This window comes from Aegilops tauschii, chromosome 4 (assembly GCF_002575655.3).
Source record: "Aegilops tauschii subsp. strangulata cultivar AL8/78 chromosome 4, Aet v6.0, whole genome shotgun sequence".
NCBI lineage: Eukaryota > Viridiplantae > Streptophyta > Magnoliopsida > Poales > Poaceae > Aegilops > Aegilops tauschii.
The window spans coordinates 73071156-73099094 of NC_053038.3; the positions used below are offsets into that span (position 1 = coordinate 73071156).

Below are 27939 nucleotides of genomic sequence, written 5' to 3' on the forward strand. Positions count from 1 at the left end.
TCGGTCGGGGTACTGTTCATCCAGCGGCAACGGCCTCTACTTCCACGGGTTCCTATTCATCCAACCCCCACCGGGAACTGTTCATCCAAACCCCACAACAACGCTCATTATTCATCCAGAGGCAGCATCGATTGGCTTCAGTTAGCAGCAGTAGCGAAGGAATCACTCGGGTTCAGTTAACAGCAAGGGATCGATCGATCGCTCGGGTTCAGTAATGCGTAGCCTGAAGTGCAATGCTCGGGTTCAGTTAGAGCCCAACGCCTCGCTCGGGTTCAGTTAGAGCCCAACGCCTCGCATACACGCCCGTACATACGAGAGAAACGCGCATCGCTCGGCCCCCGACCACCCACCGTAACCGGGAACTCCCCTATATTTTCCTCTCCCTCGCTTCTACCACGGTTTTTTCCGTCATGGACGGCCCAAAGAATGTCATGCAGCTGCATCTCCGGCCGGCCCAGGATGAAAAGCCCATTTTCTGTCATGATTTTTTGTCATAGAAGTAGGACCCCACCACATCTATGATGATACCGGGTTTTGTCACAATTATCGTCATAGAAGTGTCATAAGTATGACGAAAAAAATTTCGTTCGGCCCAAAATGTCACGGATGTGTCTTTTTTTGTAGTGCATGGGTATGTTCAAAGAAAGAAGAAACAACGATCTGCTTGAACTATTGAAAAGTGTGCATGCTATGGTTGGCAGAATGGAAATCAAAATGGACATCACTCCAAGCTCTCATATTTTCAAAGGACTAAGCCACCCAGTTTTAATCAAGTTGCTGACCCTCTGGAAGCCGATGACTGGCTAAGGACCATTGAAAAGAAACTGGACATAGCTCGTACTGAACAAAATGATAAGGTTCCATTGGCGACCCATTATCTGGAAGCAGCCGCAACTATTTGGTGGGACAACACTAAAGCTATGTGGCCAGCAGATAAAGAAATCACATGGGATAAATTTAAGGATCGGTTCCGCAAATATCACATCCCTTCAGGTATCATGAAAGTCAAGCAGCATGAGTTCCTAGCTCTCACGCAAAGTAACTTATCCGTCACCGAGTATTTGAACAAGTTCAATCATTTTCCCTCTATTCACTACATGATGTGGCCACCGAAGAGAGAAAGATCGACAGATTCCTTGGAGGACTGAATCAACACCTCAGATGCACTCTCAGTATGCTTGATTTTCCAGATTTCCAGACTCTGGTAAATAAAGCCCTGATTGCAGAATGGGAGCACAAACTTATTCAGGACAGTAGGCCCGTTCATGATGACCGCAAGCGAAAGTTTGAGCCCAAGAAGGAAGGACCCATATTCCAGAAGGCTCGTACCTGACAACAGTCACATATTGAGTATAAGCCCAATTAGCAGCAAAATGTTAACAAGACCACTACCCAAGTCAAGAATATTGTGACCAGCCCAGTACACGAAGATTGTCAGCGTAGCAATGCGTGTTTTACTTGTGGGCAAACCGGACACTACGCCAGACAGTGCCCCAAGAACGGCAAGTCAAATGCTCCATTCAAGCCGCAAGTTAATCACATGGGGCCATACCCTGGCCAGAAGACCATCCAAGGGCAAGTTCATCACCTCTCCACAGAAGAAGCCCAAGAGAACCTGGAAGTCGTCCTTGGTAAGTTTTTCGTTAATAGCATACCTGCAATAATTTTGTTTGACTCTGGGGCTTCCCATTCTTTTATTTTGCCGAGTTTTGCTGCCCAAAACAAGTTTTCTTGCTCGATTTTGGAAAAGAGTATGATGGTACAATCCCCGGGATCGTTGCTCAAAAGCAATTTGGCTTGCCGTAATTTGGAGATTTACATCAAGGGAGTCATGTTCCCAGCCTCTTTAATAGTCATCGAGTCTGCCAAGTTGGATATTATTTTGGGAATGAACTGGTTAACCAAACATCAAGTATGAATCAACTGTGCGAACAGAGAAGTCACATTGACAAACCAGGAAGGCCAAACCACAAAATACTTTGCTCGAAGAAGCATGCCCAAGAAAGAAATGGTCTTCGCAGCTCTAGCTGAAGAGTTTGATTTAATTCCTGTGGTCAGTGAGTTTCCAGATGAATTTCCTGAGGAACTGCCAGGAATGCCGCCAGACCGCGAGCTTGAGTTTGTAATTGACCTTGTGCCCGTGACCGCACCTTTATACAAGAAGTAATACCGGATGCCTTCATCCGAATTAGTGGAATTAAAGAAATAGCTTGATGAGATGCTTCATAAAGGATACGTTCGTCCAAGCTCTTCACCATGGGGATCACCCGCAATCTTCGTGGACAAGAAAGGCGGCAGTCTTCGGATGTGTGTGGATTACCGTCAGTTGAATGATTTCACTATCAAGAACAAATACCCGCTTCCGAGGATTGATGATTTGTTCGACCAACTCAGTGGGGCAAAAGTATTCTCCAAGATTGATTTGAGGACAGGATATCACCAACTTAAAATCAAGAAGAGTATATTCCTAAGACCGCGCCCACCACTCGATACGGTCTTTATGCATATACGGTCATGTCTTTCAGCCTCACCAATGCCCCTGCTTTCTTCATGCACATGATGAATAAAGTATTCATGGACTTCTTGGATAAATTTGTGGTGGTCTTCATTGATGACATCCTCATATACTCGAAAGGTGAAGAAGAGCACAAGGGACATCTCAGAGCAGTCTTGCAAAGACTCCGTGACCATCAGCTATATGCGAAATTCAGCAAATGTGAATTTTTGCTCAAGCAAGTCGGATTTTTGGGGCATGTTCTTTCAGCAGAAGGCATAGCTATGGATCCAAGCAAAGTGAAGGATGTGCTTCATTGGACATCACCCACAACAGTGACTGAGATCCAGAGTTTTCTTGGATTAGCCGGGTATTATCGTCGATTCATTGAAGGCTTCTCTAAGATTGCCAAGCCCATGACAAAACTCCTCAAGAAGGGTCAGAAGTTTGTATGGTTTGAGGACTCTGAGAAGAGTTTCAATGAGTTGAAGACCCGATTGACGTCAGCACCTGTGTTGACCCTACCCGACATCTATGGTAGCTTTGATGTATAGTGTGACGCATCCAGGAAAGGTATTGGATGTGTGCTGATGCAAGATGGCAAGGTTGTAGCCGACGCATCCAGACAGCTACGACCCCACGAAGGGAACTACCCAACCCATGATTTGGAATTGGCCACAGTTGTGCACGCATTGAAGATTTGGAGGCACTACCTGATTGGCGAAAGATGTCAGATATTTACGGACCACAAGAGTCTCAAGTATATATTCATCCAACCGGACTTGAATCTCCGACAGCAAAGATGGCTCGAATTGGTCAAGGATTATGAGCTTGGAATACATTACCATCCCGGTAAGGCCAATGTGGTTGCCGATGCCCTCAGTCGCAAGCCTGCCAACCTGAACGCCCTGATGGAGTCCTTGCCTCCCGAACTCCAAGAAGAGATCGCTCAGCTTAACCTGGTTATTGTTGAGGCTGACCTCGCCAGTATATTAGAAGTCACCGCTACCCTCGAGGAAGAAATCCGCATGGCCCAACTGGATGATGTCGTCCTGCAACACCATGTCAAGCGTATGCAAGAAGGCAAGACCCGGGATTTCTTGAAGGATGAGCAAGGTACGCTAAGGTTTCGAGGTCCGATTTGTGTACCTGAACAAGCAGACCTAAGAAGGAAGATCTTCGTAGAAGCACATGAACCTTCATACTCAATTCACCCAGGAGGTACCAAGATGTACGAAGACCTTCGACAAATATTTTGGTGGGATGGAATGAAGAAGGACGTTGCCTATTTTGTCGCTTGTTGCGACATATGTAACAAAGTAAAGGCGGAACATCAGAAACCCGCCGGACTTCTCCAACCTATGTAAGTGGGATGATGTCTGCATGGATTTCATCATAGGCCTGCCAAAAACTCACCTAGGCAATGATGCAGTATGGGTTGTGGTGGACATACTGACAAAGGTAGCTCACTTCATTCCTATCCGAACCACCTACCGAGCCGATCAACTCGCACAACTATATGTGTCCAGAATCGTTAGTTTACATGGAGTGCCAAGAACTATCACCTCCGACTGAGGTTCTCTCTTTACCTCAACATTCTGGTCACGTCTCCATCAAGATTTGGGGACCGCACTAAAGTACAACACCGCCTATCATCTTCAGACAGACGGGCAGACTGAGCGAGTAAATCAAATACTCGAAGATATGCTCCGAACATGCGCTCTGGCCCAAGGACCCAAGTGGGAAGATTGTCTACCTTATGCTGAGTTCTCCTACAACAACAGCTTCCAGACCAGCCTCAAGATGTCACCCTATGAAGCTTTGTATGGCTATAAGTGCCGCACTCCGCTAAACTGGTCTCAAACCGGAGATAGCCGCATTTTCGGAACCGACTTAATGATGGAGGCTGAAAAACAAGTCAAGGAGATCCGAGATAGACTACAAGTAGCCAAGTCCCGACAAAAGAGCTACTATGATTTCAAGCATCGACATATCAGTTTCGAACCCGGAGAGTATGTTTACCTCCGAGTCACCCCCATGAAAGGAGTCAAAGAGGTTTCAGGCCCGAGGAAAACTTGCACCCAGATATATTGGCCCATTCCCAGTTATGTCCTGAGTTGGTATAGTGGCTTACCACTTGGACCTACCATCGGAATTGTCAGAAGTGCACCATGTGTTTCATGTCTCACAGTTGAGAAGGTGTATCTCGCCACCCGAGAAAAGGACTGATATGGCAGAGATAGAGCTTGCTAAGGATTTAACCTATGAGGAGAAACCGTTCCGAATATTGGAAGAAATGGAAAGAGGCACCCGCAGTAAGCTGATTAAATTTTATAAGGTACAGTGGGAGCATCACACTGAGGAAGAAGCAACCTGGGAAAGAGAGGACTCTTTGAGAGCGTCTTATCCAGAATTGTTTTCCCAAGCAACCGAATCTCGAGGATGAGATTCATCTTAAGTGGGGGAGGTTTGTGACACCCTGGTTTTTGCCATCATGATTTTCTTTTGCCTTTTTGCTTTTATTTGGATTTTGAGTTAATTCATTTGGACTTAGCACTTGGGCATTGTTTTGATTTTCACCCAAGTGACACCCCTCACCTCTCACAACCTCTCTTGACCTCTCATTCATCACCACATTGCCTTGGAAGAAAAATCTTCTAAGGAAAATATTCATTTTCACCCTGAAAATGGAATATTTTCACCTTCACTCCAAAGCAACCCCTCTGTTTATTGCCCACAAAAATCTAAGAAAATTCACACGACCCCTTTGGACAGTGCCTCATCATCCTATGTAAAAATATCATGTGGTCATGTGTCCCAATTTTGGTAGGAAAATTTATTTGCATTCTGACCAGAAAATGCAGTTTGTACAGCAAGTGCATTATTCCTTGATATTTTGGAGCTGAATTTTCTTGAGCATCTTCACCTTAGTAACCTAACACTAAACCCCAAAGCTCAGCTCTTAACTCTTCCTGGTTTGATCACAAATTAAGCCACAAGTTTCTATCCAGAAACTCTTAGTAAGTGTTGTGATCAACTCACTCATCCTGGTAGTTTGCTTACTCCACTCCTAGCCTAAACACTCCACGGTCGACAGCCTAGACAAGGTTTGGCATCGCCTGGGCATCACCAAGGCACAGTGCACATGGTAACCGCGTGACACGGGCTCGGGCATGCAGTCGCCGTGCTCTGCGCCGCGCCCGAGCCTCTGTTGATCTCGTGCTCGTCTCAGCGTCAAGCCCAACATGCCGCACCGCGCCACCAACCTCGCTTCACCTCCCCAGCACCCTCGTTGCCGCTCGCCGATGCCGGAGCCGCCGCAGCGATCACGCGCACGCCGCACCAGAGGAGCACAATGCCCCCGTGCTCGAGTCAGTCCCCTCCCGTGCGTCCTGTGCTCGTCCCCGAGCTCGAACAGTGGCCGCGTGAGCCCTGGCCACTTCCCCCTCTCTCACTGACGCCCCTCGTCACCGTGCGCCGCTTCCAGAGACTCCGGCAAGCTCTCGAGCTCCGCCTCGGCCACTCCTATAAATAGACCCCTCCCGATCTCATTTCTCCTCACCTCTCCACCCACTCAACCTCCAAGACCCCGTAGGAAGCCGCAGCCCGGCCGGGCAGGCATCTGGCCGCCGTCCCCAACCCCAGCTCGCCGGCAATCCCCTTTCTCTGCCCCCTCCCACTCCGGTGCCTCTTGAGCTCAACCGACTGCGTGGGCGTGTTCCTGGTGGTCCAAAGGTGCTCTCTGACGCCGCTGGAGCCAGTGGAGCGACCTCACGACACCGGCATCTTCTTCCCCGACGAGCTCCACCCGCTGCAGCCGCTAGAGACGCCCTCGCCGACCTCGTCCATCCACCCCTCGCCGCGTTTCGGGTGCGTGCGTGTTTGTCATAGCCTTGCGCATCTCCCTATTCTTTCCACGATGGCCGCCAACCTCTCCTCGCCGGAGAAACACCGGCGACATGCCGCCCCTCCTCTATTTCTCTCCCCCCTCTCTGAAAACCCTGACGGGTGGGGCCCGCTGTCAGCCTCTCCACTCGCGCCCGAAGCAGTACAAGTGGAGGCGTATTCTCTGAAATACGCCATCGATGTCACCCCCGTGGATTTTCTTTTTATTCAAATTTAAATAAATTTTGACCAGAAACTTTGACCAGCTCTAGCTCCTAATCTATAAGTCCAAATGAGTTGATTCTTTTTTGCATTAGTTTTGTATTGAAATATTCTAGCAGCACACCAAATTTGAGATTTTTCCTTGCTGTCCAGAATTTCTTGTGAATGTCAGAGTGGTTCCTTATATTTTCTTTCGCTGTTTTTAAATATTTTCAGAAGGAGAAACTTGCCTTGAGGAGAACCAGGAGGAGTGTGACCCTCCTCTGTACTAAGGAAAGCCACACAAATATTTGCATGGTGTCATTTCAAAAACTATGATTTTCCAACTTGAATATGATATATTTCATGCATTTAATCATTAATTACTAAATATTGCTTATGTTAGTTCACTTGTTATGCTTGACTTGCTTAGCTTGCTGTAGTACTTGAGTGCATGACTAGTGTGATGCAGTAGAGTTATGTTGATAGTATGACTATGGTTTGGTTATGATCGGTATTATTTTCATAAAGGATTTTATCATTTTCACCATGCTAATGTCATAACTAAAAATGATTGGGTTAAAACCAGTGAGTTTAAACCAGTGTCTCTAAAGTGATTAGTAGTGCATGCAGAATGATTCTATGATGTTGATCCGTTTTATTTCAGTGATATGAGGATACGGTTGCATGTCAGATATTTGCATGTTGATGGCATACTATGGCTCGAGTTATTTTTATTTCAAGTTAAACCTGATGATAATTCAACTTGAACATAATGTTGATAGAGTCATGGTGCCACCGAATCGAGCTTCCCAGTGCAACCACATTTGCCTTTATGGGAAGGCCTTTATTCGGTCTGTTGTCATGCCTCTGGTTGATGCCTCCAACGAGGGAAGGTTATGGGCGTGCGGTACCCTAGCCCGGTAAGCAGACATAACCTTGTGTGCCCGTTGTTGATATGGTACCTTGTCCCTGTTTAGGACCATTTATGTTTTGCCACGACGGTGGCCACGGGTTGACATCGGGGCCACCCATGACTTAGCCCAGAGGGGAGTTGGTCGGAGTGGCCGGGAGAGTGTCATGACAATGGGTTGGTTCTGTTGGAATGCCGTTGGTACACCCGAATGCGAGTGCGAGGCCATGGATTCCGTGGTGTGGGTACAGTGTGCTAACCTCTGCAGAGTGCGTGTTAAATCTATCGATAGTCGCGTCCTCAGTTACGAACCCAGTTCATAGTAGGTCACACCATGGATCAACATAAATAATTTAATCTTGCACACTAAAGTTATATTGTTGGCACTGGTTATGTGATGGGATTGTTGAAACCATGAAGATGGTTGTTGTTGGAACCAAAGAGTTGGTTTCCGTTGTGATCCGGGAGTGATCACCGTATTGATGATGTTGGTTACAAGGTAACCTGTATGGTAAGGGAGTCCGAGGGACTCGATGCACCAGCATGTTCACTCCATGAGTAGTTTGATGAAACATTGCATTTAACCTGCTTAATTGTCATGTTATTGTTTCTCATTATGCTTTTACTTGTTGTGAGCTTGCAAGTACATTCAATGTACTGACCTGGCGTGTCATGCTAGCTTTCAGGAAATTCTTACCGGATCGCAGTGCTTCCCGTGTCTAGACCGTGTCCACAGCGCTGTCCCTATGCTATGGAGTCCCGCTTCGTCGTTGTTCCGCTGCCGCGTAGTTGTCGTGATCAAGGCCCCTTTCATGTTCATTAAATAATGTACATACTGTTCAGCCGCACCGTGTGTGCCGCTTGGCCTCGCTATCTGATGTAACATCGGACCTATGTTTCCGCTAGCATCAATAAAGCGGTTGTTTTCTGTACCAAGTTGTTGTGTGTTGCCAGAAGACTAGATCTCTGGGCTGGCAATGCAAGGTAAACCGGTTGCTCTGAGCCGGGGTGCCACATCCCCCCCCCCCCCCCCCGCTCGAACCCTAGCTTGCCGCCGCCATTGACCCCTGTCGGTCTGCCCGTGCCTCCTAGCTTAGATAATAAAGTTCAAGTTACCCACCGATTCCCATACCCTCGCCGCGCTGAGTTTTTGGTTGAGGCCTGCGGTGTCCCTCCCTGCCAGATCCACATCCCCTACACCAGAGAGTCGCAACCTAAGACCGGCAACATATCCCGGGGAGCCCGACGAGCGTACGACCAAAAAGAGGTTTATCATGGCCTCTCCGATGGACGATGGTGAGGTGGTCGCCGTTCATCCCAACCTGTCGATCCCAGAGGAATACCTCACCGCGAAAGCCGGCGAGGACATTGACTATGCCGAAGGCTTCACATTAGTGGGCTCGTATTACTATATCTTGGGAAAGCTGGCTACGATATCAAGCTCGTTAACAGCGATGGCTTCACGCGGGCCATGTCATAGGTTAAGTGGTCCATCCTCAGCCCCTCTGGTTCAACCGCCGGCGATCTCTTCGAAGGCCCTGCCGCCGATCTCCTCCGCCAAGCGGTCAAGGATTTGCGATCCTTTTACGTCATCGAGCCCATTTTTTCATTTCTGAACGACGCATTCTATGACGGAGGCTTGGGATCCTCATCTGCCAAGTCAGATCTCATCAACCACGACCACGAGAAGGGCACCCACAAAGGCTCTTCCAAGGTGAAACAGCCCATCTGCGACATCAAGGAGCACACCATGGGTTTGTTCTCTTTCAAGGGAAGGATCCCGTCCATGACAAGTGAGGCAATATCCTATCAGCAAATCTTACTTTTTCTAGCTAGCCAGCCCATACCCTTTGTTGTAGTAGCTTTTTCCATGCGGTGTTTTAACATGGCATGTTTAATTATTTCAGTTATGCAAAAATGTAATATTCAATAGGCTATGTGATGTTGAAGTATGAATTGTTCACTTCAGTTTCACGAATTGCTATATTTGGTTGTTTATAGTGAGCAGATGCCTTGTTTATATGTATTTGGCTGTTAGGTTGGTTGCAATGAGCATTTATCCAATTATCAAGCAGATGCCTTTTTTATCTGTATTTGGTTGTTAGGTTGGTTGTAGTGAGCATTTGTCCAGTTTTCAAGCAGATGCCTTGTTTATCTGTATGTGCTTGTTAGGTTGGTTGAAGTGAGCATTTTTTCCAGTTTTCAAGCATATGTCTTGTTTATCTGTATTTGCTTGTTAGGTTGGTTGCAGTGAGCCTCTGTCCAGTTTTCAATAGCTATATTTGGTTGTTATAGTGATCATATATGTCTGATTTATTTCAGTTATTCACAATATGATGTTCATTATGTGCAAATCGGAACTGTGCAGTTCGATTTCATCAATACCAGTTTGAACGGCTATATTTGGTTCATGTTATGCCTGGTGTAGTTAACACATACCCTTTATTTCAGTTTTACACAATTATCCAGTGCGATGTTTAAGCACGAGCCGCGTTCTATTCATTTTCAATAATACCAGTTTCAATTACAATATTTGGTGGTTGTTAAGCCTGTTGTAGTTAACATTCCCTTTCATTTTTTATCTAATTTAACAGCATGCTGAAACCAACACATTTCAGCTATCATTTGGAGATGATGTTATTTACCATTGCTATATTTGTTTGATGTTAAGCTTGTTGTACTTATCATGCCTTTCCATGTACTTATGCAGGACAATAATGGGAGTGGCCAACATTTTCCATCGGGGTTAGTTTCATCCCTCGGCTTGTACTCCCCTCGGTCGATCCATAATGTAGTGCATATAGATCCACACCTGGACACTTTTTAGCTTCTAATCTTGACTTGTTGCTTGTAGGTACATATGTCCTCGGCAAAGATCCACGCATTGACCCTTTTTGCGTCTGGGCAATGAGATATTCATGAACTAGCATCAAGTGAGGAAACTGATAAGGATTATTAGCAAAAAGATACGAACGGTGGGAATAAATTATTTTTTATGCTCTATCCAACACAATAGTGAGCTATAGGATGGTAATTACAAACTGTGTAGCCTTCTATTTTTACTACCCATAATGAGTTGTTTGCAACAATGTCTGAATCTTTTTCGTTTGCAGTAGTTCCCAAACAGTTTACTCAAGATTACCTCGCAAAGTACATGATTGGTGGACATGCAATGAAGGTTAAATTATTTCATCGAGACTATAAGGAGCATCGAGAAGTCCTAATGAAGACGGTGAAGGATGGGCAGGCGTCCATCACAAGGGGTTGGCCTAGAGTCGCGCGCATTACGCAGGGAGGAGGACACAATATGGGCATTCTGCTTCATCTTCTCCAGCAACCAAAATGTCTTTTGCCTCTCTCTTTACAGTCTTTAGTACAACTATGGTTCATCATTCTTTACTTGGTACTTCCGTAGTTCTTCAATATATGTACTTGTGCATCGAATTATGCATTCGTCCTTGAACCTATATTTGTAATAAACATGGTTCGATACGAAATAAGTGATTGCCTACTTTCAGATTCAAAATATGTGAATTTTGAATGCAAGGATTAAATTAGGGATAAATTATGCTCAGCAGGCCAATATACTGCACATGGTGTGCGAAAGCAAAACGTCTGTGATAAACGTCAAGATCAGACACGTTTCTCAGATCCACTACGTGAACAACAACAAGAGCGCACACAAATCCTTCTTATTAAATGTTTGCGAAAGTCACCTTATCACACACGCTTGGCAATTATGGACTGTTTATGATGACGTGCGTATCATAAACCTTTGCTCATAGAAGAACACATGCGATAGGCCTTCATCCGACGCGGGTACAACAGATGAATCGTGTGAGGTATATTCAAGCTTTGCATACAGTTTTATAGGAACTGTTGTATGCACTCTTACATCGAATCGCATACAGTCAAGGAAAAGTAAATGTGTGTGATTGTCGGCTTATCATACACGTTCTATAATCGTGAACTGTTTGCGATGGGGGTGCATCATAAACATAGCACCACATAATACCGACTACGATGGTAATGCGAGGATAAATGAGTATCAAAGGATGGAGTGTTTAGGATATTCGACATATCACAAACAGTTGTCTGAAGACTCGCGTTTGGGATAGATGTTGGCATCGCATACACTTAGTTATGCAAAACATATGCATTGCTACTCCCTATCCCTGACGGTTTCTGAGTCATGTGGGAAGGACCCCCCTATCGCACACATAGGCAAGGCCACGGTTTAAAATGCCGTCGCGGAAAGGGGTTGAAAACCGTTTGTATAGCAGCTCGCTGTACCAGTGACTCTTGTCAGTTTACATGATAAATTCCGCATGTGTCCATGTGATGTTTTGTTACATTTTTCCTTGTGTGAGACGATTAACGAGCCGTCAAGGTCTCCAGCCTCCTATTTTCTCTTCTTTCTTTTTCTCAAAGGACAAGAAGGGTTCCTCGCATGCAAGTTTCCCGGGGGGAGTGACGGTGTGGGAACCATCGAATGATGTTCAAGTTATCATTTTACGACAAGAAGTAAAACAAAGAAAATGCTAAGTTGAATTTTTTTGAAACAAATTCTTTGTTGTAGTTGCAATTTCTCCTTGAACGATTTTGGCCTTTGTATGAGAAACCTGCACGCTAAGGAACCTTGTCGTGATCAGCCGCGCTCTTACTTTGTTTCGAGTCCGCTCAACAATTTAAGTAGTTGTGCTGTGACTGTCAGGTGTAACCTAGCCAGCATCAGCACTTCTGGCAAGCTGCTAAGTGTTGGAAATATGCCCTAAAGGCAATAATAAATTGATTTCTATCATATTTCCTTATTCATGATAAAGGTTTATTATTCATTCTACGATTGTATTGATCGGATACTTAAATACATGTGTGGATACATAAACAAGTACCGTGTCCCTAGCGAGCCTCTACTAGACTAGCTCGTTGATCAAAGATGGTTAAGGTTTCCTAACCATAGACATGAGTTGTCATTTGATAACGGGATCGAATCATTAGGAGAATGATGTGATGGACAAGACCCAACCGTAAGCCTAGCATCAGATCGTTTAGTTTATTTGTTATAGCTTTCTTCATGTCAAGTATCTGTTCCTTAAACCATGAGATCGTGTAACTCCCTGACACTAGAGAAATACTTAGTGTGTATCCAAACATCACTTCATAACTGGGTGATTATAAAGGTGCTCTACAGGTATCTCCAAAGGTATCTGTTGGGTTGGCATGGATCAAGACTGGGATTTGTCACTCCGTACAACAGAGAGATATCTCTGGGCCCTCTCGGTAATACAACATCTTAAAGAGCTTGCAAGCAATGTGAATAATGAGTTAGTCACGGGATATTGTATTACAGAACGAGTAAAGAGACTTGCCGGTAACGAGATTGAACTAGGTATGGAGATACCGACAATAGAATCTCGGACAAGTAACATATCGCTAGACAAAGGGAATTGCATACGGGATTAACCGAATCCTTCATATCGCGGTTCAACCGATAAAATATCTTTGTGAAATATGTAAGAATCAATATGGGCATCTAGGTCCCGCTATTGGTTATTGACCGGAGAGGTGTCTCGGTCATGACTACATGATTCTCGAACCCGCAGGGTCGCACGCTTAACGTTCGTTGACGCTAGAGTAGTATAGGGATATTTGATGATTGATAACCGAATGTTGTTCGGAGTCCCGGATGAGATCCCGGACGTCACGAGGAGTCTCGGAGTGGTCGAGAGGTAAATATTTATATATGGTAAGTCATATTTTGGGTTCTGGAAAAAGATGCAGTTTTTTCGGTTTTGTACCTTGAAGCTTCTAGAAGGTTCCAAAGGATTCTGAAGGGGTCCGGAGGTCCACAAGTGGGTCCACCACGTCCCAAGGGCTGGCACGAGCTGAGGGGAGGCGCCCTGGCCTTCTTGGGCTAGGCGCACCAAGTCCTCAAAAGCCCATGTGGCTAGGCAAGGGAAAAAAGGGGAGTCCTAGTAGGAATAGGATTGGACTTGGAGTCCAAGTCCTCTTCCCCTTGGCTGCGCCCTAGGACTTGGAGGGGCTGTTCCCCACGCCCCTCCACCTATATATAGAGGGGAGGGGGCGCCCCAAGAGGACACACCAAACCCTTGGCGCCCCTCTCTCTCCCGTTACTCCGTAGTTCCTCCATCCTCGTTCTAGTAGCGCTTGGCAAAGCCCTACTGAACTAGCTCCACCACCACGTTGTCGTGCTGGTTATGATCCCATCTAGTTCTCCGCCTTCTCTTGCTGGATCAAGGAGGAGGAGACGTCATCGAGCCGGACGTGTGCTAAACTCGGAGGTGTCGTTCGTTCGGCACTAGATCGGTTGGATCGTGATCGGATCACGAAGAGTACAGCTACATCATCAACCGCGTTATATACGCTTCTGCTTCCAGTCTATGAGGGTACGTATACACACTCTCCTCTCTCGTTGCTATGCTTCTCCAAGATAGATCTTGGGTGTTCGTAGGAATTTTTTTGATTTTCATGCTTCGTTCCCCATCACTAAGGACCATTCCTCAAGCGCTCGCGGCAAGAGTTGTGCACCGGCAAGTTTCCAGCAAGCGTAGGGAATAAAATCATCCAAAGACATAATAAGTCAAGGAAGATAGCATAAATCCATTCATCATCACAGATTATATTACATCAGAAGCCAAATGGAGTTCTAATTCAAGATAAACGCTAATGGAACCGGGGAGAGGCCTCCCTGTTCATCTATAATAATTCAAGATAAACCTGTCTTCTACATGGACTACATTGGCGGCAAGATAGTACGAGAGGGAGCTAGTTCTTGTGTTGGCCCTTAGTCCTGGGGATTTTCCTGACCTTGTCGGCGAGCGGCGCAACAAGCTCTTCGGCAGCCTTGGTGTCTGCTCCCTCCGGCAAGCTCTTGAAGGCCTTGGAGATATCGATGCCAGGGTTCCGGTACACGATCTTGACGAGTACCTTGAAGAGAACGTCGCGGCAGAATTTGCGAGACTCGCCGGCGAAGCTGGCGGATCTCTCCTCATGATGCATCTTCAACGCCTTGATGAGATTTTTGAAGAAGAGCGTCAGCCTGGCACTTGGAACTTCATGCTCGTTGTCAATAAAGATGTAGTTGTCCATCTTCATGGTGGTCAATTGCGAACTGAGGCGTACAATGTCGACAATACCTGTGGTCCAGAGTTCCACGCTATCCTTCAGCTCATTGAAGGCCTTTTCAGCATTGTAGAGCGCAACCTTCTTGATATTCCAATTTGCCAGCAATTTCTTTTCTCTTTTCTTGCTTTCTCCAAGTTCCATTTCCAGAGTCATGAGCTTCAACTTCGGATCCGCAATGGAATTCTTGGCATGAGTGAGCTCTTGGTTCTTGGCGGAGAGTGAGGTTTGCAGATCCGCCATGGTGTGGGCTGTTTTCTCCATATCTGTCTTGAGCGCCAAGGACTCCTTGCCGGCAGTTGCAAGATCCTCTTCGAGCCTCTTCACTTTGGCGTCCAACTCCGCCTTGGCGGCCTCGGCAGCTTCTGCAGCCTTGACGGCCACCACGAGTTTGCCTGCATGTTCCAGTGCTTGAGCTTCCAGAGCTTCTTTGTGCTTTTGCTCTAGCTCCTGGGTCCGCTGCGCAAGCAGAGTTTGGATCTCTTCGTCCTTGAAACGTAGTTGGGCATCAAGAGACTCCTCTCTGGCAGCAAGGTCCCTTTCCTTTGCGTCAAGCTGTGCTTCTCGCTCGGATAACTTGTTGTCCAGAGCTGCTGCTTCCTTCTTGGCGGCATCGAGCCTTTCCTCTTCGCCCTTGATGCTTTGAAGCTTCCCTTCATACCATTTGCGGGTGTCTTCAACCCTCTCGTCCAACTTCTTTTCAGCCAACTCCACAGCCTGCCGCTCCGCTTGGATTTTATCCAAGTGTTTGTTGTAGCGTACTTGCACATCTTTGAACCCAGCAGCCATGGATTCTAGCTTTCTAAGAAGGCAAGATCAGCAACGCTGTCGTCAGAGTTGCCCGTCTCTTTGACGTTGCGAGACAAGGGAATGATAACCCCGGCAAATGCATCTTCAAGGGCAGTCTTCCTGGCATCAGATGAGCCGGTGGGCTTTAGATTGTTGCAATTGATGAGCAGGCACCAATGGATTTGTTGTTGGTTGCACTTCAGGCAAAACCGGATGGTTGACGGTGGTTGGATCTTCATTGCCGGCTTCTCTCATCTCAACATCCGTGCTGGCAGAGGTAAATGTGTTGCTGGGAGCCTCATGGGTTTCTCCAATAGCTTTCCTGGCTCCTTCAGCCTCAGATACTGCAGCCTCTTCAGCAGAAATTTTGGAAGCCTCATCAGCGGCGTTTTTTGCAATTTCCTGCACATCTATCATGGGCTCCTCCTCCTCCAGTGGAGTTGAGTCTACAAGATGACGAAGGGACAGCAAAGGACAAAAAGAATTCAAGATTCAGATCAATTTCAAGGAAACAAAAAGGGAAAGTTTACAAGGGGCTAGCTAAATTCACTCCTGGTGTATGGTTGCCCTAGAGGTTGTTATCCCTCTGATTTGATTATGATGCTACAATTGTAGCCAAATAATAAAGGGGAAAGTTTCGCGATGACTGGCCAGCTGAGTCTTCGGCCGTTCATGTTTCTCGCGCCCACCCTTTATTCACGTGCGGCGACACCCACCAACACCAGGGCACCACGTGCCCCTCCGACTCCAGGGCACAACCTCTCTTCCTCTACCCCTTATCCTTCCCTTCCTCTCGCCGCTACTCCTCTCCCCTGATTTCTCGCTGCCATGGCTGCTTCCCCCTTCCGTCTCCTCCCTCTCGCATGGCTACAAAGTTTCTCAACGATCCAGGGATACTGCAACAGACGAGGGATGTTGCAACTGTCACACTCATCGCCGGAAACCCCCTCGGCTGCGTACTGCGAGCTCATGGCCATTAATTTTTTGACAAGCTGCAACCGACGATGTCGCGTGTTGCTACCGACGTGTTTTTTTGCTGGAACCGGCTACGCGCTTTGTTGGAAGTTGAGGTCAACGGCCATGGCCAGTGATGTGTTTTGCTGCAATAGGCAAAAAAATATTGCCGGGACCGATCACTGGCGGCCATGGCGGCGACATGGGTGCTGCAACCCGCAACAGACAATGTTGAAACCACAATGTTCTTTTGCTGGAAGGTGTGAGGTATTTTGTTACAACCGACGACGTAAATGTTGGCGACCTGCACGACGACTACAACCGGCGGCGACATGGGTGCTGCAACCTGCAATAGATAATGTTGGAACCACAATGTTCTTTTGCTGGAAGGTGTGAGGTATTTTGTTACAACCGACGACGTAAATGTTGGCGACCTGCACGACGACTACAACCGGCGGCGACATGGGTGCTGCAACCTGCAACAGATAATGCTGGAACCACAATGTTCTTTTGTTGGAAGGTGTGAGGTATTTTGTTACAACCGACGACGTAAATGTTGGCGACCTGCACGACGACTACAACCGGCGGCGACATGGGTGCTGCAACCCGCAACAGACAACGCTGGAACCACAATGTTCTTTTGCTGGAAGGTGTGAGGTATTTTGTTACAACCGACGACGTAAATGTTGACGACCTGCATGACGACTACAACCGGCGGCGGGGGCCATGATGTTTTTTGTTGCAACTGTGACCACTTTTTGCTACGATCCACATTGAAAATCGTTGCCACGACGGCGACCGTGTTTTATGACCTGCACGGTGAGCTACAAGCAGCAGTTTTGCTACAACCATGTCTCCGTTTTGCTACGACCGTCAATAAAAAAGCTGCCACGACTGCCACCATATTTTTTCAACCAAAGAGGTGTGTTTGTCACGATGATAGACGGCGAGCGCGACGACGGCTGTGGTGGCGCAGGGTGGCCAACAGCCGCGGACGAGCACAAGGTGGCGGCGCGGGTGCAGAGGCGAAGAGGGCGCGACAGGGGCTCGATCCCGTGCGGGAGGAAGGAGAGATGCGGGAAGAAAAGAAACGGATCACACGGTCCTGGTCGCTTTAATCAAGCTGCAGCGAGGCGACCGCCCAAAAATTGGGCCAGCCGGCCAGTGCCTAGCACTGCCCATTAATAAAGGAGGTGTTGATTGGCAAACAAAAACTGGTGACAGATAATAACTTAATAAACTCGAATTATAGAAAGACAAGCCACACCTGATCTCGAGGACAAAGACGGAGACACATGATATGCACGCAGCACACACTGTTGATCCGAAAATGCCAGCGACCAGACCTAAAACTCCCGACAACATCCGTACAAACCAAACACGAATTGAAGGGTCGACTCGATCAGGGACGTTCTGATTTGTTCAAGTCAAAGCTGTCCGTCATCCTCCTACCACTCGATTTCACTGACTTTTCCTCCGGACGTACGGACAAGACGCCCGTACCACACAACCAACGTCGTGCGTGGGGTCTCATCAGCTGCAAGATCACACCCCCGTTTCTTTCAAAGCTTCTGTTTGACAAAGCAAAACATAAAAGCTTCCAATAGAATCGAATGCTTAGCATTGTCATCCAAAGAAACCATGAGTTGGTTTGGTTTAATTATATACAGTGCTCTTTATAACTTTTTGCCACGATCGTTTGCTATGAACCAAGCGTGTCCGTAATGTTCCATGGATGGCTATGCATGAGCTTCATATCGCATGCATGGTAATGGCGACGACTTTTCAGTAACATGGAGAAAGTGATGTGCTAATTGCATTTCACGAAAGATGCAACGCAATCAAGTCTCCATGGACTTAAATTAGCGGTGGGGTGGGGTGGCGTCACTTACTTAACCTCCATGGCGATGCGAACACCTTTCTTGCCATTTCTACTCCTAGTCCATCTCTTGTCCAACCGCGGATAGATTTTCCTAACAAGGGCCCGGAGAGGAGAAACCTCCCAGCTGAGTGCTCACACTGCTAGAAAAGAGTGTACGAACAGCTAAAAGCCAATCACGTACGCCATGATATAATAATACTGCATTGACCGCCAATGGCTGATCCTGTAAAGCCAACAAGAAGGACCGGACCTTGCCGTCTCCAGCGTCCACCGGCTGGTTGTGTCGTGCGCTAAGCAAGCTCACCCGGGTGTTGTAGTTTCTCAACTTATTTTAGATAAACAACTCATAATTTGTCCGTTCATGCTGCAAGTTTTCTCTTGTTGAGCAGATTTGAAGGAGAGAGGACCGGTGAGATGGCAGCATGGCAGCGCAGAGCCAATTCATTGAAGCCCACGCTACCGACCTCCTGTTTTTCGAAACGTACCTACTTCTACCTGCCTGCTGGATTTGGCCACGTGCAGCGGCAGCTCACATTCATTAACGCCACCTTTACTTGCTCTGCCGGACGGCTTCAATTCCCTTCATCTTCCCTTCCCTTCCTCCTAGTCCCAGGAATGCACCTGGGTAGAACGGGTCTACATTGCCTTGGCCCTCGCCCTGTGACACCAAACACCAACGACCCAGATCCAAGCACGTCCGACCGGCGACGGTGCAGAGCCGTTGAATCACCCCGTCCGGTCCCAGATATGTACAGATACAGGAGGGCAAGCCGAAGAAGCTTATTTTCCTACGACTTTGGTCATATGATGCGTGCGTGTACTGCGCCTACCACCTTACTAGTACGTACTGTGACGGCCTACTAGTACTGTACGTACAACATGCATGCATGCATGCTTAGTGTTTTTGACGTTGTAGCTCATGAAGACAGGGTCCATGAACATGCATGCAGGGTGGAGGGAGGACGGTGCCATTACTGGGGAGACCCTGCTGCCTCCTACCCTCAGCAGCGCTGTTCACTCGTCTGTATCTGCATCTGTATGGGTGGTGTTGGTGCAAGCAAAGCAAGCAGAGAAGAGAGGGTGAGAGAGGTGGGTGATGGATGCATTCAATGTGCCTTTCCATGGACAGAGATACCACTACCAGATCTTTGTCGCTATGGGCCGGGAGACCGGCCACACCACACATCTGCATCCAACAAGGAGGAGGAGAAAACTAACCTAACCTCTCGGAGTTATTTCGCACCAATCAATTCCCTAGCTACCCGTTCCACATGAATCTCTTTTCTTATCCTCTTCTTCTTCTCGGTAGTAGTAGTACTTGCATCTCCCGCACCCGGCTTGCATGGAGCATGCTTATGTTATGTGCACCCCAACTGAAGAAACGTACTCAGTAAACGTTAGGAGTATTAGTTTCCAACAACACTGTTCACATCCCATATGTATGTGCTGCAAGAGAATATACATATCTTTTTTGGAATTAATATGGACTTGTTAGAAAAAATATGATACTTTAGGTGCTTTATAATGACATGTAATCTCATCTTGGATAGAGTTGATAAGCACTTTTAGTTGTTGGATAGAGTATATCTACTATTGTTGGGCATGAAAAGCGCAGCAGAGTGAGGTTTCCTAACACCAAATTAGGGGAACGGCCAGTTTGCATGGATGGGACTAGGACTGATTATTCTTTAGATAGTCGAAATTACCACCAAATCGCAAACGAGTCCATACTCGTCCTTGGAGAATAAAGCGCTCGTTTCAGTGACCTTTTTTTAGACACTTCAGTGACTTTTTGGTTACAAGAACAGATGGGGCAGAACTGCACAGTAGTGCGCAAGTACTTTTTTTTATCCAAACTCCATGAGTACAATCATCGATAGTCCGACCCTCTTGATACTCTGAAATTCGACCCGAACATGAGTATACATATTGCATGCATCTGACCTTTATTTTGCAAAAATTGCAGTACTCGTATGAGGCAATGCACTCTGTGTTGTAGTACTACTAATAATAATTTGCGCGGGATGGAGTGCGACTTCCGAAGCAAGCTTGTACGGAACCTCCTCCACTCCACCATACCAGCAACATGCACACCAACCAGGCTGCAAGGAAAGATAAAGTAGCTACCCTCCCCTAGCGGATCCCACTAATCAAAACAATGGCTAGGACAAGTTGCCCCGTGCATATCAGGATGGGGGGAGGAGGACCGGGCGGGTAGGTGACCAAACCGACGGACAAGATTCCTCTATCTTGCATTTCCTTGCTTCTTTTCCTTTCTTTGCTTCTCCTCCCTTTCATGCACTATCGCACACACAAAGACATGCTGCTAGTGCTTAGTGCTAGGGACGGGTTGGTTTTCTAGAATCTTAGAAAGGAGGAGATAGCTACCTAGCGTGGGATGCTAGAAAAATGCCGGGCCATCGATGCGCGGGGGGAGGGGCAATGAAGCTTGTTTCAAACTCGATACTTTTGCATGGTCTCATGAGGTAACAACAGTTAGAAAAACGGTGGGTTCACGTTCCTCCTCTGCATGTCCCAAATATTTGGAAAAGAAAAAACCAGCTCATCGTTAGAGGCGTGCTAGATTTGAGTTAAAATGTTCAATAACTCTTGCGAGATATGCCATTGTGTAATAAAAATATCAATCAACGTAGATAAATATTCCGAAATTAAAGTGTATGCCCAAAGGAATCTGCCTTTGTGGCCTAGATCGCCATACGCCACCACGCTCGTCCCATACCTTCCATCTCTCGTGCATCACCTCAATATTTGAAAATTTGAAGGGCATACACAGGGCAATTGCTCATCAAAACGGTCGCCGCAGGTAAGAAATAAGATAGTATCGCCCTTTTGTCCCGGTCGCCGGCGGAACCGGAAAACTAATATAGTTGCATTTCCTAAGTAGTAAGATATTTTCGACCAACCGCCAAGTATTTTTTTGCGGGACAAACGTAGAATTTTCATGTAAAAGAACTAGTCATTTGATGTTGAACCACTCCCCCTCCAAAAACCAAGAACTGAACCTCACCCCAAAACCCAGCCCCGTTGCATTCATTAGGCTGCACCTACTCCTGCTGGTGTGCTCGCCGGGTACACCTACCAACTAGCCCCCCTCCTCCCCCAAAAGAAAAACGAAACGAAACGAAAAAAAAATCACGAAGCGAATAATTAAACAAATAAGAAAGAGAGGAGGGGGGAGAGGAAGGGAATAGGACAAGCGGCAGTCGAGCAGAAGAAGCGGAGCATACCTACCTACCAAATCCAGGCCTAGGGCTTTGCAACCACTCGCCCCACCTCCCCCCTCTCCTCTCATCGCACCAACTCGGTCAAATGGCCCAGAGGGATCCGCGTCAATGGGGCCCCGCTCCGCTCCACCCCCGTCCTCCTCCTCCTCCCCTCCTCCCCGTATAAAACCAACTACCCACCCCCGTCTCCCCTCTCTCTCCTCCTCGCTCGCTCTCAAAAAGCTCGCACGCACGCACGCACCACCAACACCGCACCGCTCCTCCTTTCCCTCAGACCCACCCACAGCCACAACAGCATATATCATCAGTCCGTTACTCGTGTGCGGCGCCGGCGGCTCCTGTCTTCAACGTACCTACGTGCCGGCCGGCGGCATGGGGAGGTCCCCGTGCTGCGAGAAGGCGCACACCAACAAGGGCGCCTGGACCAAGGAGGAGGACCAGCGCCTCATCGCCTACATCAAGGCCCATGGCGAGGGCTGCTGGAGGTCCCTCCCCAAAGCCGCAGGTATGTGCCGCGCGCTCATCGGCGACCAAGACGCGTGTACGTGTACGGCAACGGGTGAATGATGTGTGTGTGTGTGTGCATGGTGCGTGGTGCAGGGCTGCTGCGGTGCGGGAAGAGCTGCAGGCTGCGGTGGATCAACTACCTGAGGCCGGACCTCAAACGGGGCAACTTCACCGAGGAGGAGGACGAGCTCATCATCAAGCTCCACGAGCTGCTCGGCAACAAGTAACAATTCTCATCCTTCTTCTGACGGTGATATATCAGTGGAGAAAGACGGATCGATCGATCCACGGGCGTACGGCGTTATTTATTTCTTATATATCGTGTCGGTCTTGCGCTTGTGCTCTCAGGTGGTCGCTCATCGCCGGGAGGCTGCCGGGGAGGACGGACAACGAGATCAAGAACTATTGGAACACGCACATCAAGCGCAAGCTCCTGGCCCGCGGCATGGACCCGCACACCCACCGCCCGCTCAATGCCATCGCGGGGGCCGCCATGCCGGCGCAGCAGCTCCGGGCCGCGCACCAACACCAGTACGCTGCTGCCACACCCGGGGGCCACCACCTCCAGCCGCAGCAGCAGGATCCCTTCGCGGCTCTCTCCAGCTCAGCCGAGCCCGCCTGCAGCCACAGCAGCGACGACGAGCCGGCCGGCTCCGCCACGCCGCCGCCACCGTCGCGACGGCACCTCGGCATCGACCTCAACCTCTCCATCAGCCTGGCGCCCTACCAGCCGGGCGACGACCCGGCGGTGAAACAGGAGGCAGCAACGACGGCGAGCCACAACAATGCAACAACGTCCACGTCGGCGGCGTGCATGTGCTTGAACCACCTCGGGTTCCAGGGCGCCGGCGAGGGATGCCGCTGCGGCGGCGCTTCCTCCGTGCCCATGCAGCAGCAGGCCAGCACGCAGCACATGTTTAGATTCATCGCACCGCTAGAGGGCGGACGCCAATAGTAGCACTAGCAACAGTAACATTCGGACATATAACTAAAGCCACACATGGTTAATTATTAATTAAACTAGCTAGCTCTCTGTAACATGTTCATGAGGAAATTAAATCTACTACTCCTTTCCTATTACGTAATTTGCAGCTAGCATCGGGCCATGCATGCATATGCATCATCGCCTAGGTGACATAGTTCATGAATAGATCATCAGCTAGCAGCTCCTACCTTCTTTCCTTCTTGTCTTCATTAATATTGCCATAGGAGGTTCATCATCTTCCACTAGATCTAATCAAGCGTATCCCTAATTTAGGGGAGTTAGGTTCATCATCTAGGGAGTGAGTGATGCAGACTGATGAGAGTGGGAGTGAGCGTTATGGTGCTGGCTGGTGGTGGTTATGGGAAGTTAGGTTCTTGGATGTCTGCAAGGTAGCACATGACATGGCCATCCAGTGACATCACTGAATGGTTGAGTTTTCTATGCATAAAAAAAGGTTTGTCCGCCTTGTAGAGAGGAGAGGGGGAGTGGGAGTGGGCAGCATGTGAGATGCCCATATTTTCTGGTTAGGTTGGTAGGTAGAAGGTATGGGAGAGGTGTTAATGAAGGGGATAAAGTGCCATGGAGGAGGAGGAGGGGAGGGGCATGGACTGAGGAGCTTTTTGGTTAGTTAATGACTTAATGGTCAGAGAGCTTGGCGTGTGCTGTGTCTGGCCTTCTTGGGGGTGGATGTGGATGCCGGAGTTGGTGGGCTAATTAGTAATTTAATCATGGATCAGTACCACAGTTATCTAAAGCCAGCTTCAGGTTTTTTGAGGCGGATGGGGGCCAGTCAGGGTATCAGTAGTTTGTTCGGTCTGTCATGTTGCTCTACAGCTATTTGATCCACAGGTATTCCAGTTTGCAGCAACACAAGACATAAATAGGCCTTTGAGCAGTCTGGATCTTTGGGAGCTGTTTCAACCTAACATAAGTACTTGTCCTTATGTGCCCACTTATCGAACAATCCCGTGCTTATACCTCTCTTATACCAATGGCATGTGTAGCCATAAGAGTTTTTCTTTTTCATGCATACGTTGGCTTTGTTCGGCTTCGCCGAGTACCCGATAAAACCAACTCAGCAAACTCGAGGCACTCGGCACAGTTGCGGATTCGGGCACTGATGCAACTGTGTCCGTATCCATTTGTTTTAGAGGACGGAAGCATCAAAATGATGCGGGTTTGCAAAACAAAACGGCCAAAACTAAAAGAAAAGGCCCAAAACAGAAAATTCAAAAGCAGATATTGTCCCGAAACAACTATCTTACTTTCTACGTTAATAAATATGAGATGTTTTGGATATTTCAATATACGAACTGAAATAAGTGAACAACCACATTCGGTTCAAAAAAAATTACTCCCTTTGTGAACGGAAGGAGTAGATTCTGAGAGCATTAGAAGTCAATTTAGCTAGACAACTGAAAATAGAGGTTAATTCCAGCAAAGCGTTCCTTTCAAGAAAAAGGGGGTTGTACAGAGAACAATGGTCCATTAGTTCCCTTTTCTTCTGGGCAAGCAAGGCACAATTAGGCCATGCATAATGCTAGGTGCTTAGACAAGTATTTAGAAAAATATACTATTTTTTCTTAAGCAACAGTGCTTATTTGCACAGTGGAGATGCCTAAATAAGCACATGCGCTCTATAAATAAACACTAGTGCTTAAACAAAAACCCTAAGTACTTATCTAAACACATACCATTGTACATGGCCTTAATGTTGGTATTTTTGTGTCAAAAAGAGTTGAAACATGACAACACTATTGCTCTAATTCATCATGCTACAATCATAAAAGTTGCAGATTTTATTCTCAAGCCTCATGATTTTGGCGGAAAGGGGAAGGACGGTGTTAATACTAAATTACCTATGCCGCCTCAAAGTTAAAATGCCAAAGTCGTCATGGAATTGCTGACCACCAGCTCTCTTTTCTGCATCTACATTCCATAATGCTAATCTTGAAACAGAAGCGAAGCACCAGGTAAAACATGTTGGTGATTCTTTCTTTTCTTACCATATGTCACGCCACCCATCTTAATTTGTTCGCACTCAAAACAAGGTCAGCAACTGAGAACAACTAGCAGTTGTCTGTTCTGTGTAAAGACGGCAGGTAACTCAGTAAGACTAAGCAATCAAGTGGCTGCACGCCCAAAATGTTCTGAACATTAACTTCCGTAAAACAATGCCTGAATATAAATAATACGTCGATGTAGCTTCTAGTCCTGATCACTAGCTAAATATAGAGAAAATCGGGTACAGTCGATAAATAAAAGAGCTTGGCTGGTAGGATGCATACTTCATTTTCGCTCCAGATATAAGCCTCTATGCGGATGTGATATGGCAAAATAACCAAAAGCTGAAACACCAACCCCTCACCATTTCTCTGGCGTCCCTACTTGAGATCTCAATTATTATTTTCCATGGTGAAAGTGCAGTCACATGGTAGGAAATTTTTTGAAACCTTCGTAGATTGGATATCTCCGGGATATCTGGTGCAATCATTTAAAACTGAGGAGGCTTAGTCGATTATCTTGAAAATGACAAAGCCAAAACGTTCGCTTAACAAAAGCACACCTGTGTAAAGAGCAGGTTTGTCTTGTCTAGTCAAATCACACGAGCTTATGGCCCCCACAGAGCCGGGCTCAGTAGCAGCAGATCCAGCATACGGCAATAATTAAGAGCTCTCATGATCTTGGAGATAGGTTTGTTGGGATATGCCTATGAAAAGCTGCACACAATCTTGGACATTGGTTGTCGTTGAAATGCGCCTGTGAAAACTTGCACCATTTTGCAATGTAAATAGACAGCAGCGACAAAGTTTCCAGAGTCTGAGGCAGGTGGCTCAACCAATTATGCTCTGGCTCAGAGTTACAGTTGGTCTAAGTTTTCTTGCTGGGAAGAACAACCACGTAAATGACATGAACCTTCCACCCGATCTTTCTGCCCCTCCATGAAAATGCCAAATTCTTACCCTAAAGCCTATAACGACTTGTGATCTACTGGCAACATGGAGCCTACGCAGAACATCATGTTAATGGTGGGGGCCAAATCGGTTCTCATGCCAAGAAATATCTGTGGTTAGGTTACTGAAGATCTATTCTCATTTGACCACCTGAATCTCACAAGGTGAGGCAAAATCCATTCTTACCCCTCATCAACAGTCTCCCAAAAGCGCCACGGGTGACGAAACAGTTCCACTCAATAAGTATCCATTCTCTGCTGCCACCGCCAACCAATGCTGCTGCAAACAAACCATCCTGTGCCCCACATCCATATTCTTAGCAGATGATGATCCATCAAGCTCCTCCTGGATAGAGACGAATTTCAGCATCTGGAGGTACCGTGTCCACGACCATCGAATCATTTCATCGAGGCAGTCAGCGATGCAGGCACTGCATCGGTTCCTTGGAGTCTTGGGAAGCTTCCTGCGCAAAAATAAAAAATAAAAAAAATGGTGCACAACTCGTCGAACCGCTCAAATAGATCGATCGTAGCCCACATCCGCAAGAAATCTGAATCTTGGGAGAGTGGTCTTCCACTAGCACCAACTTGGGAGAAGAAGGTGGTGGTGATGGATGGACAGGGAGAGGACGGAGGCAGCCAAGGGGTTTTGGGTGATACATTGGGCGGTGGTAGGCTGGTAGCTGGTGGTTGGTAGCTCGCATGACGTCACCCCCAAAAAGACAGCGGCGTGGCTGTGCGCCCTCCAAATTGCCCGTTGCTCCTTCCTTTCCCGTATCATCTCACGCCTTTCCTTTTCAAACGTCAATCTCCATTGGCCTGGGCGAGCTTTTGGTGGCTTTTGGGAAAAGCGTTGCCTTTCGTGGGGGGCTCACCTTCTAGAAGCCCGGGTGACCCCTCCCCACCCGCCAATGACTTCCCCACGAATGGTCAGTGGATGCAGCGTCCGGTTGCAAACCGTCTCCCTCAGTGATCTCCTAGCTCAACGGCAATAGTGCTGAGTCGCCCTGGGGTTTTTCTCCAGAATGAAAGGTGCGTCTGGTACTATACTAGAGGAAAAAAAGTTGGGAACGATGACAGCCGGCCATTTCCTAGTCTTAGCCTCAGCAGAATTCAACAGCTTATCGATTAACTCCGGTCCAGCATAGCAGATCCGACATGCACCTTTCGACTTTTCGACCTTGCGTCCAATCGCCATTGGCCCACACACTGTCCAATGAACGGTCAAGATCCAGGTGGGTAAACTTTGATCAGTATATAAAATCTTGTCGCCCACATCTCGTGCTCTCGCTAGTGAGCGGTGACTACCAGTGGTGACTGCTGATATTTTGTTAAGAGAATGCGAAAAAGTGAGCTCCTTATCCATCTGCCTAACCATCCCAACATCACATTCATATGCTCATGATGCTCATCCCCTTAAGATCTTGTCCCCTTGCCCATGTGTCTTTGTGGGTGGTGCATACCTGGTTATGTAGGAGACATGGACCGTGCTGGGAGTGTGCACAGGCATCCCAGCCACATGAATGCACACATATGTCAGTGGTGCTCCAAGCTAGTACCATGTCCAGTCTGCATCAACTCTTGTTTTGAGGTACCACCAGATAATTATTTCAGAGAAAAGTACCGTGCAGGAGCTTCTGGGGGTATGGTCCGCTGTGCGCATCTAAGTTGCAGGTACTTTCACTCTTTCAGTTTCAGAAGTCAATACTTCTTCGATCAAGGCACCAAGCTCTTGATTACAGCTTAAATTTTGATTGATCCTGTTTTAAAGGCAGTCACGTCAACCGCAAGACCCGAAAACATAGTATCCTGCAGATGGGGGAAGATCCAACCGAAAGGCCAATGCTGAGACATTGAAAACTACTTTTGTGGTATTTAGCCAAATCACAACAAGAAAGAACTGTGCAGATTTGATGAATCTGTTGGATAGTGCAACAATAAAGTGGTAGAAAATGCATTTATGGTTGTTTGAAATTTTGTGCTAAGAT

General features: G+C 47.4%; 1 protein-coding gene across 1 annotated transcript; it reads left to right on the plus strand.

The window, feature by feature from the left end:
• Nucleotides 1–21712: 21712 nt before the first annotated feature.
• LOC109759220 (uncharacterized) lies at nt 21713–23093 on the plus strand. Its single transcript, XM_020318044.4, has 3 exons — nt 21713–22011; nt 22107–22236; nt 22362–23093. Exons 1-3 carry the CDS (start codon nt 21879–21881, stop codon nt 22966–22968), a joined length of 870 nt encoding a protein of 289 aa, XP_020173633.1. The 5' UTR covers nt 21713–21878; the 3' UTR covers nt 22969–23093.
• The last annotated feature ends 4846 nt before the right edge of the window (nt 23094–27939 follow it).

What these genes read in the sequence shown, in the direction of transcription:
- LOC109759220 (XM_020318044.4), top strand. Translation starts at nt 21,879, where the DNA reads ATGGGGAGGTCCCCGTGCTGCGAGAAGGCGCACACCAACAAGGGCGCC. An exon ending in GTCCCTCCCCAAAGCCGCAG is followed by an intron (nt 22,012 to 22,106) that starts GTATGTGCCGCG and finishes TGCGTGGTGCAG; the next exon opens with GGCTGCTGCGGTGCGGGAAG. An exon ending in CACGAGCTGCTCGGCAACAA is followed by an intron (nt 22,237 to 22,361) that starts GTAACAATTCTC and finishes TTGTGCTCTCAG; the next exon opens with GTGGTCGCTCATCGCCGGGA.